General features: G+C 57.1%; 1 protein-coding gene across 1 annotated transcript; it reads right to left on the bottom strand.

Annotated features, from left to right (window-relative positions):
- Nucleotides 1-362: 362 nt before the first annotated feature.
- Nucleotides 363-19144, bottom strand: ARL8A (ARF like GTPase 8A). Its single transcript, XM_086630322.1, has 7 exons — nucleotides 19019-19144; nucleotides 6290-6370; nucleotides 5430-5503; nucleotides 3444-3537; nucleotides 2156-2223; nucleotides 1096-1166; nucleotides 363-964 (listed from the first exon to the last, which is right to left on the bottom strand). The coding sequence occupies exons 1-7, from the start codon at nucleotides 19139-19141 to the stop codon at nucleotides 915-917; spliced, it is 561 nt and encodes a 186-aa protein (XP_086486448.1). The 5' UTR covers nucleotides 19142-19144; the 3' UTR covers nucleotides 363-914.
- Nucleotides 19145-20053: the final 909 nt, after the last annotated feature.

Here is a 20053-nt window from a genome sequence, read left to right as displayed (position 1 = left end):
GCAGGGCGAGTAGCCCCTAGCTGGGCGCGGGTGATGCCTTTTGGCAGGCGGGGAGCCAGCACAGCTGCCACGGAAGGCTGCGTGGGGCAGCCTCCCGCTCCCCACGGGCAGCCCCGCTGCGCTGGCACCAGCCCCTCCAACTGCCACCTTGGTGCAGCGCAGCAGCAGGACCGGGCAGCAGGGCAGGATTTGGCCCTAGCGTGGGCACCGGGGAGGATGTGGGGCAGGGGGACGGGTGGCCCAGGGAAGCAAGGAGGGGCTGGGGCAGTGGCACAGCAGCCAGGGGTGATGCGGGGGAGGCTGCTGGCAGTGGATCACGAGTGAGCGCTGTCCTCCTGGAAGGGCAAGCAGCTCCTCCCACACTCCGCCTGCGGGGGCGAAGCCTGGGGCAGGGCAAGGCGGTGTGTGCGCCCAGGGCACCTGGGATGGTCCCTACCCAGAGGTACAGGCAGGACACCAGGAAAAGGATGAGGGAGCTCCAGAGACCTGCCTGCAGACTGGCACAGCCCCATCCCCAAGGAGCTGTCTTCTGCCACCACCCTCATCATCCTCTCAGTCCCTCTGCTGCCCTCGGGGAGTCCACAGCCTTTCTACTGCTCACAGGGCCCAGTTTAGTAACAGTGCTATCGCTTAAATTAAAAAATTAAAATATATATACATATATATATATACTGTATACGCAGACAACAACAGAACAGTGCCAAAACGGGAGGAAGAGACAGAGAGAGGTGAGGAGGGCAGAGTCGGACATTTTCTTTACAATAAAAACAAGGGCTCCACCCAATGCGAGCGGAGTCTGGGGTCCCCTAAAAATACCCATCTAGAGAGAGAGCTGGAGGGACAGAGCAGGAGAGAGAAGGGGCACGGGCTTGTACAATGGCATCTTCCCAATCTGATCTGCGGTCCACGGGATCTCAGCTTCTCCTAGACTTCGAGTGCTGGATAAGCCACTGTAGGGTAATGTCTGCAAAGGCAAGGGGACACCTACAGCCTCTCCCTCTGGCTGTCACACCCTCCAGGACTTGGGGAAATAGCCTGGTCATGGGCTGCCCCCCCGCCACCCCCTCACCCCGCACCACAGCCACCCGTGCTCACCGATGTTGTCCTTTTCTTTGCAGGAGATAGAATAGCAACAAATCTCTCGGTCTTGGATGGCAGAGAGGTTCCTGCAGAAGAGAAGCGAGCTCTGGCTGCAGACCCCCGGGGCTGCGCATTGGCAGTGATGGGAGACGCCTCCAGGCAGCCTTTTGAAAGGTCCCTTTGGACCCCAACTCCAAGAAGGGGGACGTTTTGCAGGAGCAACGTCTCCCCAGGCTCCAAGAAACCTGCACGGGGGTGGGCAAGGATCCGTGCGCACTATGCCCACGGTGGGTGGCCAGGCGCGGTCTGCAGGGCCTATGGAAGTGGCAGGAGGGACTCAACCCCACAGAGAGCCCGGCCACGAAATCACACAGCTTCCCTCCCTAAACCCCGGCTGCACAGCCCTGCGGTGAGACGGGGCAGAGAGGGCTCGGGAACGGCATGTGAGCTGGCAGGTGCCTGCAGGATGAGGGAGATCTCCGAGAGGTGGCTGCAGGGGCAGAGATGCTGTGGCCCCTGGCCACCACGGAGGGGTAGAGGTGGGCAGGAGGCAGCGCCGGCTGCGAGGCCACATGTTGGCACGGCAAAGGGTGGTGAAATACGGGAGAGGTGTGTGGATGGTGTCACACACCAGCGCAGGATGCAACCTCCCACCATCGAGGTCTGCCTGCTCTCGGGGGTGCAGTGCCCGCACTGGGCAGCGGGGTAGAGCCACGACAGGGTGATGGGCGCAGCACACATGCGGGAGCCCAGCTCCACTGCGCCGTGCCGTGCCCCAACGCCACCGTGTGGCATGCAGGACCTGGCCCTGGCACCGACGGCCGTCACTCCCAGCTCCTCCCTGTCCCCACAAGCACAGAAATGTCACTTCCGACGGCCGCTGCCTCGGGATGTCCCCAGCCACCACCTGTCTCTGCCAGCCCACCCCACGCACTGCGATACCATCCCGGCTAGGGAAGGAGCACCGCCAGCACACGGCAGGGTGACTGTGCCAGTGTGGACAAGGCAGGAAGAGGGAGGAGGTCACACCGTGTCACAGCCCCACAGTGGTTGCCTGGGCCACCAGCACACTTACATCTTCTCAATGAGCTCCTTCTCATCCAAGGCACCGGGCAGGTCTCGCTTGTTCCCCAGGACGAGGACCTGCAGCAGGGGAGAGGGGACACCTGAAGCTCTTGGCCACCAGACCAGGCAGGAACCTGCTTCCGCCACCCAGACACGGGCCCTGCTTGAGATGCAAGACATCCCCGGCCACTTCACCAGGGTGTGCCCAGAGGGAGAAAACCCCTTCAGCAGGCAATGTGAAGGCAGAGCACCTTAATTAACAGCCTTAATTAGCCCGTACACAGCATCTCCCATGTACTCTCTAGTCCCAGTGAGAGGCGGGCCCCACAGCACATCCTCCCTGAAGGGCAACAGCACCTCTTGTGACATTCAAGACCTCATCCCAGGAGCCTCCTGCTGTCTTTGAGCAAAATCTCAAGTGAAAGGACTAAAGCGGGCATATCGGGAAGGAGCGAGATGTGGATGCAGTGCAGAACCTGCTCTTCGCAGGCAGCCAGCCCAAAAGAACACAGCTGTTTCCACCATCCACTGATCTCTCCTTACTTCAAGTCTTTTCACATCCACAAAGGCATCTTCAGACTATGCAGGGAAAATAATCACCCGGCAGGACTCACTGGGTCCCTCTGGAGCACGCCGGGCGACTGTCAGCTGACAAGGCGAGTGTGGAGGCTGCAGCCGCCTTCCCAGGGTTAGCCAGGGCCTCTGCGGCAACGTGGTAACGCAGCATCCCCCAACTTAAATTTGGAGACTTGTTCTCAAAAAAGAGCACTCAGAAGGGCTGCACATGCAGCGCGTTATGTTGGGAGATTAATTTACTTGGCAGCGAATGTTTGGGATCTGTGGCAAGATCCTCAATTAGCTCCTTTCAAAGGATGCCAATTTGGATGCTCTGTAAGCACCCCGCCCCAGCACACACAGCGTGCTCCAGGTCGCCACCGCACCTGCTGCTTGCAGCCCACCTCCTGCAATGTCACACACTCTCCTAGGAGATGAGACCTTAATGCCCCATCATAAATAAGGTGCAAATTCATGCGAGAGGATAGATCTCACATTTCGGGTTTTTTTTTTTTTGGTCTCTTTTAAAGCTCCCTTCCCTACTGGTTGGCCTGGTCCTGGGCTAGGAAGCATCACTTCCCCAGCTCCCGCAGGAGTGCAGTGGGGAAGGGGACTCCCCCAAGGAAGGGGATCTGCCCTCTTAATCTGTTCTGCAAGACACAAGCCCCTCGCTGCAAACCCTGGCAGCTGCCGGCCTGGGAACCATGAGCAGCTGCATGGAACCTATCCAGGCAACAGCTCACCGGGATGCCCTGGAGCTGCGGCTTGTCAAGCAGGTTGTGCAGTTCGTTCTTGGAGGCCTCTATCTTCTCCTGGTCGGCAGCATCCACCATGTACCTGCAAGGGAAGGGACACCCCTGAGCACAGGCACTGAGGTCCCCGCACCTCGGTGCTGTTTTGAGGTTTGTGCCACCACCAAACCTGCTCACTCAACCGCTACATTGATTCCACCGGCTCCCAGGCCAGTGCGTGGAGGTGATGGATTATGGGTCCTTCCCCCAGGACCCCTCTTCCCAAGGAAGGCTGTGAGGCTGAGAGCTTCTCATGTCATCCAGGGGAGTGGGGAACCCTCCTGTCCCCGTCCCTGCAGGGGACCACCCCGTTGACAGCAAGGGGAGCTCAGGCACTGCCTGGGCAGAAGCAGCTGCAAAACACATGATCTCCCCAAGCAAAGCTTATCTGCACATGGCAACTCCTTATGGAGACACCCAGAATAGAGGACAAGTGGAGAAGACAAGAGGAGCTGACGATGGAGAAGACATCAAGTCGAGATCCTGGCAGGGGGAAGGACCCACTCATCTTCTCTATGGGAACAATCCTGGGCATGGGGCACAGAGCAAAGGGCATACGAAGGCAGCAGTCCGTGACGCTTGCTCGGAGCAGACGAGGGAGATTTAGGGAAGGATTTAGCTCTCACAGGCAGACACCTGTCCTGCAAAGGACAAATAGAGCTAAAACTGGGGAGAGGAACTGATCAAAGCAGCCTTTATCTTCAAGATCAAGAAGCTGGGAGAGAAAAAGAGAAAAACACCATCAATCTTCATCAGGCCTTGTGGGATTTATTTAAAAAAAGAGCCTTTAGATACTGAAGTGCTGAACACAGGAAAACGTGTATGGCTGTAATGAGAGGGAGAGGGAAAAGCACTGCCACAAGCCCTCGGCATGCCGGGCAGGGTGAGAGGGCTGAAGGCAAGAGAAAAAGGATGCAATGCAGCTCGAGGCAAGGAAGGCAGACTGAAGTGTGACCTGGATGGCCACAGGTCCTTTGTTTCCCCTCGACTAGAGAGGCACCTTGGAAAAAAAAGGAGGGGAAAAAAACCAGCATTTTGTCACTGCCAGCAAAGCTCACTGTAATAAAAAGTGTCAAGAACATGTCCCAACACGGTGACAATCAGCAAGGACAGGACCAGACACTGCAGTCCTGACAAGCAGGACCAGTGGTCCCTCACTCCTCCTCACTGCCAGACCTACACTTGGGAAGGGCAGGACAGAAACCCATCCCTCCAAAATCTCAGGGCATTGTCAGTCGGTGAAGATGACATAGCTCTGATTTTCTAATTGGGTTTAGGTGACACCAACGTGGTCTTGCCTACAAGGCAAATTCTCATCCTTAGGAGCAGGCAGCCTGCTTCCCATCAGCAGCTTGCCAGGCTCATCCCCAGCCCGCACTCCCTGGGACTGCGCCTACTGCAAGGTTTGCAAGCAGGGGACACGCAGGGATGCCCAGAGACTTGCTGACAGCCAGCAGCAGGCGTTGCAGGGAGACTCCTTCTCTCAGCACAAGATTCATCCAGCAGCGCATAAAACACCACAACCTGGAAACATGCTGCTGGCAGCCGCCCCTAAAACCAGGCTCTTGGAAAGGGCTGAGCCACACCAATGGCCTTTGTTCAGCCCCCATGATGAACAGGCAGTGCAGGGAAGCACGGGAGCCAGGAACAGCAAGATCTGAGGAACAGAGCCGGGCGGAGCGATGCTGGAAGGGTGTGCCATGGCTGGCGTGGATCTCACTGCCCTGTCCTCAAAGCCCGTGGGGGCACCAGTCTCAGGCAGAAGCATCTCAACTCCCAACATGGGTGTCCGGCTCCAGCAGCGATGGCACAGCAGCTACTCCAGCTCAGCGCTGCTCAGCACCCCTGCGCGGGGCGATGGGACTGTGTCCCCAGCTGCTGGCGGGGCTCAGCATCCGCACGTGGGCGACAGGGCTCTCAACTCCCAGGGATACTCACACGATGGCACTCACTCCACGGCAGTACCGCTCCCACATGCTGCGAAACCGCGGCTGGCCACCAATGTCCCAGAGCTGCAACACGGAGAAGGTGGCGTTACCCCACTGTCTTGCTCATGACCCTTCCCCAGGCGGCCACCCGGCCAGAGCACCCAGCATGCACCAAACCCACCTCCATCCCCTCCTCTTCATCTCAAACCTAATGAGGTGGCTCCTGACTTGATAAAGCAGACACCTCAGGAAGGGCAGCTGGAGGGTGTTGAGCACCTCCTGCCACGTGCCTCTGCGGGCACAGAGAGATGCCCTGGCCCAAGCTGGGGGGCTCATCCCCATGTCCACTGCCCCTCCTCACCTTTCACTGATGCATTTGCCATTTCAAAACACTCAGCATGCTCTCAGAAACATTTCTGCAGCAGGCAGAGATCCTCAACCAGTTTTTGAAGCCCATCCCAGTCCATTATCTTCCAGTCCAACCCAGGGCCCTTGAAAGTTCCATAAGGCGCAAAAACCTCCTCTCCCTTTGCTCTCAAGGCAGAGACGACTACCGCAAGCCATGACGTTTTTTCCAGCGCTCCCACCCTCAGCAAGGTGACCACATACATGAGTCCCCATCAGCAAGCCAAAGGTATAAGAAAACCTCCACCTTTGCAGCCCGGGCTGTCTCTTACTGCAGAGGTCTGGATCTCCTACATCCCTCCCACCACCTCTGGTGGGTACCTGCAGAAACCTGGCAGAGCAGATCTTCCCAACTGCAGCTGGGGCTGCTGGCATCTTTCAGCATCCAACAGAAGTCCTACCAATCTCCTTTCACCCCATCTTTCATCCCAAGAGCCCACAATGGCAATATCATCTGCACCTTACCTTTATGGTAACATTCCCCTTGGTGATCTTCCTCATGTTAAAGCCCACCGTCGGGATCATGTCCTCGTTGAATTGTCCTGACTGCAAGGAACAAGGTTGAATGGCGTTAGGAGGCACTGAAGTGCCTCAGCCTGCCCCGAGCAGGGCACGAGGCTGACAGCCTGCCTGGGCATGACCCCAGAGGCTCTGCCAGCCCTGCAGCGGGTCCATACCAGCAGCAAAATGAGAGCCAAGGAGATAAAATGCCTGCAGTAGGGAGATGCTGCTGCACAGGGTACAGGGAGCCCTGGTGTAGCCTCCAGCCCCAGCCATGCTGTCATCTTACCCAACTCAGCCCTTTCGCAGTGAGATTCTCGAGCTCTTCGCAGGAGGAGGCAGAGGCCTGTGCTCGCTGCAGGGACCCGAGGCTCGCCATACAGACCTGCACCCCCCCTGCAAACCCTGCCGGCAGCCCCGAGGGCCCGGGCAGGCCACCGGGCTCCCCACCCAGGACAGCTGCCTCCTGCACTGGCTCCTTCTCGGCCTTGAGTCTGGGGGCCCCAGCGTATTTCCTGCCTTGGATCACTTACGGTGCAGCCCAAACCAAACTGACTTCTGCTTTCCTGCAAGCCTGCTGCCTGCCTGCGCGGCTCCTCCAGCCCCTGCACCCTGCCCGTGCATGAGAGCTAGTGCACATGTTGGTGATGTGGGGGGATGCAAAGGGTCCCTCACCCCTTCCCCACGAGCTGCCACCACATGTCATCCAGCAGCACAGCTCCGAGCTGCATCAGGCAGGAGAAGCATGAAATCGCATGAAACCACTGCAAATTTGCAGCATCCCAGTGCCGCTGAGAAACTAGGTTAGTCTTGTCAGAGCAGTGAGCAGGAACAATTTCCTCTGCTGCCGCGGAGACATGCTGGCTTGCCAGCCCACGTGCCCGGCACTGTGCTGGAGGGAAAGGACAGCACTGGTCTGTTAAAGCTCACTCCATCTTCCAGTTTGCTGCTCAGATCCCAACGCTGCGAGATGATCCTGGGCTGAGCAGTGCAGAGGGATGCACCCAGTGGCCCCAGCAGCATCCCTGAGGCAGGAGCGGCCACAGCCCTTCACCCTCTGCCTCTTGCTGCCTCCTGCCCAGCAGGCAGCCTCACTGGGACTCAAAACAGGTTTATTTCTTTGCTTTTTAAATGCATCCTTGTGGAAGGCCCTGCTGGGGGATGCCGGGGAAGCCAATGGGGAAGAGGGTTTTACAACCAGGATAACACAGTACTGGGGCTTTTGGCCATCAATGCCAAACACCTGCAGGAACCACTCACCACGGCCGAACTCACCCCAGTAGCTCTTTACTGGCATAAAATCTGTTTCTCTAGGACTTTTCTGGGTTTTCTTTCAGTTAACACAAACCTCAAAAAGCAAAGGCAATTTGAGCAGATGAGCAGAACTTTGTGCCTGGTTGAGCCAATGGCTCCTCCAGACCCACCATGTCAGTGAGTCCTCAGGGTTTTCCTGACCTCCCAGTGGTTCTGCAATACATGCCGCTTCCCTTTTTCATTTCCCTTTTGTGTTCATCAGCAAAGCTCAGCAGCCAAGGAGTCTCTGAGCCACGGTACACCCAGAAACCATGCTGAGGACTGGCGAGCAAGGACATGGGGGAGAGGATGGGAAGCAGGCAGGAATCCCTCTACCACAGGCTGACATAGGGGAAGTCTCCTGCAGACTGAGGTTCAACACACAATTTGGCTTTATGGACCAGGTTTTAAGGAAGTATAAGGCTTTAATTGGAAGACATGGATAGCAATTGCTGAAGAGCTCTCGGAAGCTGCAGGCACCTCCATCAGGGATCCTGGACCACATCATGGGAACTGCTAGCTGTGCAAAAGCCACCTCAGACATGGTTCATGTGTGATGTTAGTGCTTCTGATCCCAGGAAGGGATGGGCTGCAGGAGTCAGGAGTCACCTCTGCTTTCCCCAACGAGAGACGGGAGCGAGCATGTCTCCATAAGCAAAGCACACAGCCTTGCTCCCTGCTCCAAATCCTTCCCCCGCCACTGTGCCTGCCTCCAGGCTGCCCACAGCCAAGGGGCCAACACAAAACCATCAGTGCTGTTCAAGAAAGGCTGGGCTGGGAATGCAACATGTTGTGCTCCGGGATGTCTTGCATGTGGTCCCTGCTGTCCTGGCACCCACGGCAATGTCTTCAATGCGCTGCAATGTGCTCAGCTCCTTCTGCACTGGCTGCTCTCTGAAAGCGACTTTGAACAGTGGAAACATGATGTCCCCTCTCTGACTGTCCTAGATGCTGATGCCTCCATCATGTCTCCAACTACCTGCAGGGTCCAGCCAGGGAGAGTGGACACCAGCCCAGCTGCAGGCATGCAAAAGCTTTGCTGGACACATCCTTCCCCCAAATTTTGATTATGCAACAGACACAGCATCCACACTGGTCCTGCAGATCATGCCCATTGCTTGGGAATGGGATTCCTCCAGGAGGCATGGAAAATCCTTGCAGGCAAGATGAATTTTGTGGCTACAACAGGTGGATCAGGTCTTTGCAGACTCTAGTTCGTTGCTGCTTTGCCAGGGTCCCCTCAGCACCCTGACCAAACCACCCTGCCTCAGTGTCCTGGCTGGAAGACAAAGGACCTTTCTGCCCAGCCCCATCACTTTCCAGTTGAGCTACTGGGAGAGGCGGCCAGTATTCAGCTTTTGCAGGGGTGAGCAGTGTCCTCAGTTCACTCTGAGCTCCATCCTCTGCCACATGCATGTGGACGCCACATCACCTGCCACTTCAGCCACTGTCCCCTGCTTGGCCAGCACCCGGCACCTCGGCTTGCTGGCACGCACAAAGAAATCCCCTCAGCCTCCACATCGCATCCACCAGCTCTGGTGAGCAGCATGCAGAGCTGGGGTGGCCAGGCAGCTGTCACCCTGTCCTAGCACAGGATGACACCACTTGGATGTGACCTGCTCTTGATAAATTGCTGCTGGTTGTTTTGGAGCCCCGTATCTCCAGGTGCTCACAAGCAAGTCATTCCCTGGAGACTGGAGATGGCAGTGCTGAAATCCCAGCCCCTGGTCATCTAAAGTCATGGCTCCACCAGAACATGGTCCTCCATATGGCAGAGGCAGATGCCCAAAGTGCCCTTGGTTGGATGGCTCCCACCAGCACCTGGACCATCCCCAAAATCGCCCAGACTCGCACTCCTGCAGGTGCCCCCCACCCGTGTCACAGTGCTGAGTCCTTGCCAAACCCTGTCCAAGCTCCAACCTGGGGAGGAACACAGGGGGTTTAATTTCTCACCTGTGACCTCCCTGTCCAGCCTCCCCGACTGCCTTTGTGCACAGCACAGGGTGGGAGCGCCTGGCAGCCGGGCGCTTCGCTTGCAAAGCCACTGCTCTTCCAGGAGCTTTTCTCTGAAACCGTGCAAGACCAGCCCTGCTGCACAGGCTTGCTCCGGCCCCCCAGCACATCTTGCATCACCACGTGGAGCTGTGGCAGACCCGCAGACGGACGCTTGACTCCGAGTACTCCATTCAGATGCGAAAAAGACAAATTCGAGCCAAGCCTTTAAAACATTTCCTTCGACGGCAGGTCTCTCAGCACTCTGGGGCTCCGAGCGTCACAGGGAACCTACGGTACAGAGCCTCACATGCTCCTGCAGAAGGCACCAGGTGACAGGGCTGTCCCTGAGCGCAGCACAGCCCTCCCACGGAACCTAGAGAACTGGGAAGGTGAGCTGCCACCTGGAGCCAGGCAGGCAGCTGCAGGAAGAGCTACATGGACCCAAGAATGAGACAATCCCAACTTTTGCCCCAAATCCTCAGCATCCTTTACTTTCAAGACCTCTGTGCAGAGGGATCGCGCTGAAGGGGCCCGTGTCAGCCAGACCGCACCACCGTGGGCAGACCAGCAGTTCGAGCTGGCAAACAGTGCTGCAGGACAGGGATGGGCAACCCAGTCTCCCTCTACCTCAAAGCAGATGGTCTCACCACCAACACCTGCAATTAACATACACGGTCTGGCTCTGCAGCACCCCTCAACCTAGAAATTCCACATCGCAGGCTTTCAGCACGGTGGAAAACCCGCACTGCGCTCCTGGTGATGCTACCACAGCTGAAACAGGCTGTGCCGCTCTCCCTGGCCCCACGGGCCCTATCTCCAGGGCAGCCTGTCTCTCAAGAACACGAATGGGACCTGGGAACAAGCCTGTGGACAGCAGCCAGGCCATACACTAGCTGACCCTGCAGCCCAGGTGATGCCAGTGTGACCGTCACTGCCAGGAAGCCCACAAGAGCCTGGCAAGATGATGCCCTCCAGGACAGATCCATCCCGCTGACTGCGATGCAGCTAATGGCTTTTTTTTTGTTTTCTTTAGAGCATGGTATCACTGAAGCTCAGTTTCTTTCATAAAAATTAAGTTTCTCAGATGAAAGGGAAAGTCCTTGGGCTGCTTTTGCTTCTTCAGCACAGTACCACATCCCGAAACACCCTGGACAGCTGCACCGACCCAACACCCCGTTTGAGGCAGAGACACACAGACACGTATGAGATGATCCCAGCAGCTCCCCAGGGATGTGCAGCACAGCTCTGGACTCCGAGGTGGAGGAGGCATCCCTGCACAAGAGCTGCTGCCATGTCTGCCCCCACCTCTGCCCAGATGGACCCTGCAACTGCCTACTAATATGGTTGCTCTTGTTCAGGATGTGTCTGTAATGACGGAGCATCTGGATGGAGGCACAGAAGTGGTGACCCCACAAAGTGCTGCTGGCTCTAGAGTGATCGCTTGCTGCTGGCCCAGGCTTTGGGGTGCTACATGTGCACAGCACCACCAGCATCAGCACTACTTGATGGCAACACAGAGTTTGTTACAGAAACTCTGGAAAAAACCAAAAGCCTCTGAATCCAACCAAGGCACCGAGAAGGTCTGGTCCTGCAAGCTCGGGGAACGATGCAGGTCAGGTCCAAAGCAGAGCTGTTCTGCACCACACATCCCAAGCCAAACCTGCGACGCGGGGGCAGCAGGCAACGCCTTTGGAGGACTTCAGATCATTTGGGACAAGGCAAAAGCTGCAGCTTAGCAGCCCTGCCCTTAACATCTCCCTCACGAAGGAAACAGAAGCAGCCTCCCTGCTATTCAGTGCAGGTCTCCCAACATAATGGACCCATGCGAGCTGGCAACATGGTACTTGCATCCTTGGTTCTGGCTACCCAGCCCGATGGATGGCCCCAGCAATGGAACCTTGAAGACAGTGTTTAAGCCATCCCCAACCCATAACATCTCCATGCCCCTGCTCTGTCACTGCCAGCATCCATCTGCCTCCTGCCCACAGTCATACAAACTCCAGCTCATACAAACCCAGTGCTGGAGCAGCTTCGCCCAACTACAATGCTCAGGTTGTCCTCTCTTCAATCATTGCTCTGGATTCTTGGAGACCTCTAGCCATTGCCCTGCTCTCAGCTGGATCTTCTCCCTTCCCATCCCTCCCTCCCCCGAGTACAGTGTCCCAAACCAGCCATGATGCCCCAGCCATGGCAGGGGCAGCCAGCAGTAGGGCTGGGGGTGCTTGCACCTTGCAGGACACTTGCAGTCCCTGAGGGCATCGCACTACCAGTAGCTGTGCCACATGTCTGCAGCCCAGCCAGGACACGGGTGGCACCTCATGAAGACAAAGTCTTGTGTTCTCCTTCCTGAGCTGGGTTTAATCAAGGGGAAGCTGCGGGGAATCTCTTAGATGAGCCTGGTAGAGGTAATTATTAAGTTCTGTGATAAAAAACTCATCTGCGCACATACAAAGGAGCATAGAGAGGCAAGAACAGGTGGACGAACCCAAAAAAAACCCAGTCCAGCAACTGCCAGGGTAGGAGAGCCAGAGCAGATTCCTCTACCCATGGACACAACCGCAGGTGGGGAACCCAAAGTATGAGGGGATAAGCACCCTGGCATTGCACAAGACTTCTTCTGGGATGTCTATGGGAGCAAACAAGGGAAAATAGAGGGATAAGGCAATAAAAAGGGGCCAGTAGATTGCTGGTCAGCATATTTGGCTGGCTGTGCCTCGTGCTCAACCAGCACAGTCTGTCCTGTCTTCTTACCAAACTGAATTTCTAACTATTTCTCTGGGTAAGGGCCTTTATCTTCTGCGTGCATGTGTGCATTTGGGGGACTGAGCACCAGCAACTGGGCTCCAAACCGGGGTCAGAGGCCACTTGTCCCTGGTGCAGCAAGAGAAACGAGTGCAGGTAAGCATGCAGCTTGGAGGTGGAACAGCCATGGAGCCAGAGGGTGGGCGTCCTCAGGGGCGAGACCACAGGAGAAGGTGGCTGCTGGAGGGACCAGGAGGTCCAGGACAACTGCCAGAGCAACCGTGGGGTCTGAGGTCACCTGAGAGATCTGTCTCTCTGTGTGTGCGCGCGTACGTGCGCGTGTGTTATGACTGGGGAACGCCAGGCAGGCAGAGCAGAGCTGGCAGCCAGAAGGCAGGCAGAGCTGGCAGCCACCAGTAAAACAATTTAAGTGAAACTTTTATTTTCCCCAAGGCTGAAAAGATGAGATCAAAGTAAATATTTAAGCAGTGCCCATAGAAACCAACTCTTCCACCTGTTGAGGCTGCTGCTCCTGAGAAGTAGAGTTAACTAGGAGGGAACATTTGCACAATGGCAATAATTAAAACGCAGGCACAACGAAGCCCAGAGCACAACCAATGTTGATACATTCACCACTTCTAGAGGAAATGAGGATTGCATTTGTTATTTCCATTGAAAAAAAAACAGAACAAGAAAAATGGAGAACCAAGCAGTGAGTGCAGGCTATGGAAACAGGAGAAAGATGGGGACGAGGACAAACCTCTCATGAGGCTGTAGCTGGTGGACTTTTGCTACCAGGCCAGAGAAAATACAGGAGGTTGCTCCTTATCCATCTGTCCACAGCCCCAAGCCTGTACCACCATCGGCTTCCAATGCACGTGTTGTTCGTTCCTCTAAGGCAGAGAGCATCCACCATCAGATCCACCAGGCACAAGCACTAAGTTTTGAGCTCACCCCTGGCCTGACTCTGCCCGTTCCCACCAGGCTCTCGGGCACCAGCTCCTCCCTCAGACCTCTGCCAAGTGCATAAGGACATGGAGTCCCACCACATCTTTTCAAGCAGCACCTGGCGTTGCCACAGGGGTACAGGCTGATTGCTGAAGAGTTAATGAAGTGGTGATACATCTATATGGCACCTCTCAGGCAAGGGTCACTGGAACAGAGACCAGCAGTTGCTGTAAGGACCAGGCAGAGAAATAAAGCCCCTGCTGAGCTCTTGACAGCCTGGCAGTGCTTGGTTCTTCAAAGCTGGATCAATCTCCAAGGCTGCCCTGCTTTGAAAGACCAGAGATCTCCAACCCAGGCTGCTCGAGGCTCATGCTGCTCTAACTTCACAATCTTACTGATGTTTACATTCTTCTGGGGCTGCCTTTGCGCTCTCTAATTAAAAAAAATAATTAATTACAACACTCCTTAATTCAGGTCTTTGCTACATGCAGACCTCAGGTTATGCTGAGGGGGAATTCAAGGACTATGCTTGGGTTTTTCAGGTTGTGCCAGTGCTCTTGCCCAGCGGACAGTGTCCATGCCACGGGACACGCGTGGCCGGGCAGACCCAGCTCAACCCTGGCACCTACACACGCCTGCACCCCAGGAAAGCCCAGCCAGGGACATGGCAGTCCCAAAACCTATCACCTCAGTGCAGCATGATGCCGGCGCGCATCAGCCCTAGGGTGGGACAGTGGCCCTTCCCAGTTCTACCAGGAACAGCCCTGGCAGGGACACTCCCATGAGCTGTAGGCATGGGTGTCCCCTACACCAGGGACAAGTGGCCTCTGACCCCTGGTTTGGAGACCAGTTGCTGGTGCTCAAACCCCCAAACACACACACACACGCAGAAGACAGAGACCCTTACCCAAGGGAATAGTTAGAAATGCAGCTTGGTAAGCCAGGACAGCCTGCGCTGGTCCAGCACAGGGCACAGCCAGACAAGTGTACTGACCAGCAACCTGCTGACACGCAACGAACCCTTTTTACTGCCTTATCCCTCTGTTTTCCCGTGTTTTTTCCCAAAAGCATCTCAGAAGCCTTGCGCAATGTCAAGCTGCGTCTTCCCTGCTGCACTTTGGGTTTCCCCACCATGTGCCCCAGCTGGGGCAGGAACAGCTCAGAGACATGCCACAACAGTGGGGTTTCTTTTTAAGGCAGCCTGAGCAAGGGAGAGACTATTCCACATGGCTCAGTCCCTCTCTCAGCATCCCCAGAGCCCCCCCGCAGCACAGAGCAGGTCCTGCAAACCCTCATCCCAAGCTGAGCAGCAACACAGCTACTGCTCTTCCAGCAAAACCCAGAGTGCAGGCAAGACCCTGCTGCCCCCAACATACAGGGAAGACACTTGGAGCAAGGCAAGTGGCTTTACCCATATGGGCTGCACGGAGCATTTCTAGATCGAACAGCACCGCAGCAAGCCAGGGGCTGGTGCTGAGGATGCTGGGCTGGGTGCATTCACTCCTGGTGCACACATCCAGCCATGCGCCGCATCCTGGAGCACTTCAGGGAGCCGGCTCACAGCTCTGAAACATGCTGCTTTTCAGGGCAATCAGATGGGCTTGCTTGGGGTTTCTTGCCAAGCGGGAGGGACGTGGTGCCACTGCCCACCTGGATGACTCTGGTCAAGCTCTTTAGACCTGCTTACATTTCTGCTCTGGACAACGCGACTCACACTCAGGCATCATTTGTCCATATCGGGATCAGTACTATTTAGTATCTTCATCAATGACATAGACAGTGGCATTAAGTGCACCCTCAGCAAGTTTGCAGATGACACTAAGCTGAGTGGTGCAGCTGACACGCCTGAGGGACGAGATGCCATTCAGAGGGGACAAGCATTCAGAAGACAAGCTCGAGAAATGGGCTCATGTAAACCTCATGAAGTTCAACAAGGCCACATGCAATGTCCTGCACCTGGGTCAGGACAACCCTCACTATCAATACAGGCTGAGAGATGAAGGAATTGAGAGCAGTCCTATGGAGAAGGACTTGGGGGTACTGGTGGATGAAAAGCTGGTCATGAGTCAACAATGTGCGCTTGCAGCCCAGAAAGCCAACCATATCCCATATCCTGAGCTGCATCAAAAGAAGCACAACCAGTAAGTCAAACGAGGCGATTCTGCTGCTCTGCTCCACTCTGATGAGACCCCACCTGCAGTGCTGTGCTCATCTGTGGAGTCCTCAGCACAGGAAAGACATGGACCTGTTGAAGTGGGTTCAGAGGAGGGCCACCAAAATGAACAGAGGGATGGAACTACCTCTCCTATGGGGAAAGGTTGAGAGAGTTGGGGTGGTTTAGCCTGGAGACAAGAAGGCTTCAGGGAGACCTTACCGCAGCCTTACAATACTTAGAAGGGGCTCATAAGAAAGATGGGGACAGATATTTTAGTAGGGCCTGTAGTGATAGGACAAGGGGTCATGGTTTTAAACTAAAAGAGGGTAGATTCAGACTAGAAACAAAGGAGAAATTTTTTACGACGAGGGTGGTGAAACACAGGAACTGGTTGTCCAGAGAGGTGGTAGATGCCCTATCCCTGGAAACATTCAAGGTCAGGTTGGATGGGGCTCTGAGCAACCTGATCTAGTTGAAGATGGCCCTGCTCATTGCAGGGAGATCGGACTAGACAACCTTTAAAGGTCCCTTTCAACCCAAACCACTCTATGATGGTCCTGCAAAAAAAACACTGTCCGTTTTCACGCTGACGAACCTTGCAGCAGCAAGGCAAGACTATGCCCCAGCCAGCTCCTTCTCCTCCTCCAGAAACATGGAGAACACCTCCCTGCTCTCCTGAAAAATACCTACCGCCTTCTGCACTGGGAAGCTCAGGTGCAACAGAAGCAGCTGTCGAAGGCCCAGACTCTGCATCTGGAGGCAGAACAATCACCCAGCACCAGGACCCATGTCCACCTTTCATCCCATCCTGGCCCTGCCAGATCTCAAGCAAGGGGCATGTCTAGAGTTAGTGGGAGAGGCGAGTGCCAGACAGACTGGAGAAAATGCATCAGAACAACATCTCCTTGCTTCTCCCTCAGCATCTCCACCAGCATGTCTCTTCTCTATCTCCCCAGCAATCCTTGGAGACCTTGCAAGACCTGGAGATGCCACCTGCCCTCTCAGGCTAAGGCACTCAAGTGCATCCTGCAGAGATGGGGCAGTTGGCCAGCAGAGGGACGGTGGCTCCCTAGGGATGGGTGGGAGCAGGCACTAAGCTCTGCAGTCCTCCAAGCTGCTGTCAGGATGTGCCTCCACCAGAAACGCTGTTGAAGAGCTGGCCAGCTGCCACAGCATCCATCATCCTACCTGATGCCATGTATGAGGCTGACATGGTTTCCTCTTGCAGCATTGATTCGAATCACATTCTGAGTGGGGCTCAAGCGCAGAATGCTGCCTGAGGCCCTCCCACCATGCAGGTCCAACACCCCGGCAGCCAGTCTCTGCGGCTCCACTCCCTTGGAAGGCTCTCTAGCGTAGATGGAAGATGCGCGATGTTGAATCAAAAGCAGTAGGACACTCTCTTTTTCTAAACATGTCCTGCACTGACAGGTTTTGAGCCCCAGCACCCATTGAGGGGCTCTCAACACCCTCACGTCTCACCCTCGTAATCCCCAGTCTGGGAAAAATGCAGCTGAAATCCCACTGGCTTCAGCCAGATGCCTTTTACAGTCTTTCACCCCTCCTTGCACACACTTCTCATGCAGTTCCTGTGGAGTTGGGATTTTCTGTATGTCTTGTTGTTACTTAGCTGTCCCCAACAAGTCCTTATTTACAGGATGTTTTCTTGAAAGTCAGTGCCTCTTTTTTTGTGTGCATCTGCCACAAAATCTGAACTTTCCAAGTAACTTCACAGACAGAGGTAAAGCTGCAGCAGAGACTGAGTTCCTCACTCAGCACCCTGAGCCTGACTGCCCTGCAAGGGTATTAAACGCCCCACCAGTGCTCCTCACGCACCAGCAGACCATCAAGCCAGCTTCAGCCCATGCACGGAGAGATTCCCTCGAGAACTGCTGTAATTCCTGGATATCACTTTTCCCCTACACCACGAGTACTGACAAGGCAGAAAGAGTCTTGGCGCACAGCAAAATTGCCAGGTGTGAAGCATTTACTTGCAGAAGCAGGAACCCCACTGAAGCCCACACTGAGCCCCATCTGCTGCAGACATGGTTGAGAGAGGGGGAGACGTGCAGGGAAAGGGGAGCCAGGCTGGCAAAAGAGCTGTTGCAAGAGGATGAGGACCATCCCCAGTGATTTCCAGCCCTGTGCAGGCAAAACATCTCAGCAGGTTTGGAATAAAGCTCCATCATTCTTTTAAGCTTATCCAGTTATTTCAAAAGGTGAGAATTACTTTTCCACTTTTAATGCCTGTGTTGCTACTGACAGGCTGGCAGCATGTGGCAGGTCCAGAGCAGGACTAGCGCACATGTGGCACTGCCCACCCCGACATGGGACTGCAAAATAAAGGACCATTACACAGGCAAATGGCAGGACACAGTCACCCAAAAAAGGACTGGTGCTCATGGTCACTGTCCCAGAGCCAGGAAGCTCCGTGTCCCCCAAGGCTGGCATGGGTCTGCTAAGAGAAACAGCACGAGACCTGAGCACTGAGTGGTGACTGCCAGCAGAACAGCTGGAAAGCAGCAGTATCATCGGCTCTGGGGTGAAAAGCATTTTAAGGTGTCCTCCCTCTGCCCTGGGCACTTCAGGAAGGACATTATTGTCCCTGCAGCACCTGGCACCAAGGGACACCCTCCCAGAGTGCAACACTGCAGCGCAATGAAGCCTCTAAATTAGCTGTAAGATCACCTTTGATAGCCCAGCAGCTTCCAGTGCCCCGAGCAAGCAGAAGTAATTAGCTTTGCTTTGGAGCTGAGGCAGCACCCCTGAAATGCTGCTGCTGGTGGTGGGTGCTGGCGAAGGGAAGAACAGCCATCGCAAGGCAACCAACCTCCTACACTGGCCACCGAGCACACACCCTGGCAGCACGAGCCCGCCACGAGGCCCCACCTGCACACCCCTCGCAGCAACGGGGCCCGGCCATGACACAGCACCTGCTGCGAAAGGGACGAGGGCAGCAGCTCCCCCGGCTCCCAGGGCCGCGCACCCGCCATCCTGGGCGGTGGCAGCCACCCGGGGGACCGGCCGCTGCCCTGAAACCTGCAGCCCCCAGTGGCGGAGCCCCGGCCGGGAAGGGCAGGTGGGTCCGGGACCGTGCCCGGGGCTGCTCCGGCTGCGGCCCCTGCGCTGCCGCGCGCGGCACCGGGGATGCGGGCAGCGAAAGCCGGGACCCTCCCCGTGCTCTGCCGGTGCTGCCGGGCCCGCGCCCCGCAGCCTGAACCGCCCCGCAGCCTGACCCGCCCCACGCCACCCGCCCGCATCTCGGGCTGGCGTGCAACAGGGCGGAGCAATTCCAAGGGGCGACCAGCGGTGTGCGAGACAGGCGTGCAACGACGGGGGTGCAGGATGGGCGCGACGGGGGGTGCAAGACTTGGCCGCAGCGAGGCGGGGTGCGCTCCGGGTGCAGCGGCGGCAGCACGGCGCAGGGGCGCGGCGCAGGGGCACGGCCCGGGGCGGGCGCACAGCCGAGCCCCGGCAGCGCAGGGCCGGGCCCCAGGGCCGCTCGGGGCGAGCCGGGCGCTGCCCCGCGGGCGGGTGGGGGAGGGGCGGCCGGCGCTCACCGCGATCACGTTGACGAAGGTGGTCTTGCCCGAGTACTGCAGCCCCACCAGGGTCAGCTCCATCTCCTCCTTCCAGAACAGCGCCCGGAACCAGTCCAGCAGCTTGTTGAAGAGCGCCAGCATGGTGCCGAGCCGCGCCGGGCCGGGCCGAGCCGAGCCGAGCGGGTCCGAGCCGAGCGGGTCCGGGCCGAGCCGAGCGAGGCCGAGCCGGGCCGAGCCACCGGCGCCGCCCCGTTATTGTCCGCGCGCCGCGCGCCCTCCTGCCGCACCGCCGCGCGCCGCCCCGCGTCCTGCGCGCGCCGGGTGGGGCCTGCGCGCTGCCCGCCGCCGCCGCCACTGCGGCCCCCGCCTGGATGGGAGGACTCACCGCAGCAGGCACGGCGCCCTGCGCCCCCCGCACCCGGCACCCTGCAGCACCAGTACCCCCGTACGCTGCACCCCTGCATCCAGCACTCCCGGCACCCTGCGCACCTGCGCCGCTGGCATACATGCCTCCTGCATCCCAGCACCCACTGCACCCAGCACCCCTGTGTCTCATACCCCCAGTTCCCCTGCACTGATCACCCCTACAGTCCTGCATCCTCAGTGTCCCAGGACTTTTGCAACTCCAGCATCACTGCACCCCGGGCCCCTGCACCATGCACCCTGGACCCCTGTGCCCTGCAATCTTCCCATCCAGCAGCCCCAACACCTCCTGCACTCCTGAAACACCTGCACACCCTACATCCCTAGTACCCTTGCAGCTTGCACCCAAACCATCCCTGCACCCAGCACTCCAGCGCTCCCAGCACTTCAGCACCCAGTGCCCACTGCACCCTGCACCACCAATACCCCTGGCCCCAGCGCCCCTGTGCCCCCAGCACCTTTGCACCCTGCACCCAGCACCACACCTGCACACAGCAGCCCTTGCACCTTCCTGAATCCTGCGCCTTCTGCACCCAGCACTGCCCACACCCCCATTACTCCCTGTGCCCTTTTGCACCCAGTGACCCCTGCACCTGACAGCCTGCACCGGGCACGTGTCTGGCACCCTGC

Source organism: Tauraco erythrolophus, assembly GCF_009769465.1.
Source record: "Tauraco erythrolophus isolate bTauEry1 chromosome 27 unlocalized genomic scaffold, bTauEry1.pri scaffold_49_arrow_ctg1, whole genome shotgun sequence".
Taxonomy (NCBI): Eukaryota; Metazoa; Chordata; class Aves; order Musophagiformes; family Musophagidae; genus Tauraco; species Tauraco erythrolophus.
This window is presented reverse-complemented; position numbering and strand designations above follow the sequence as displayed.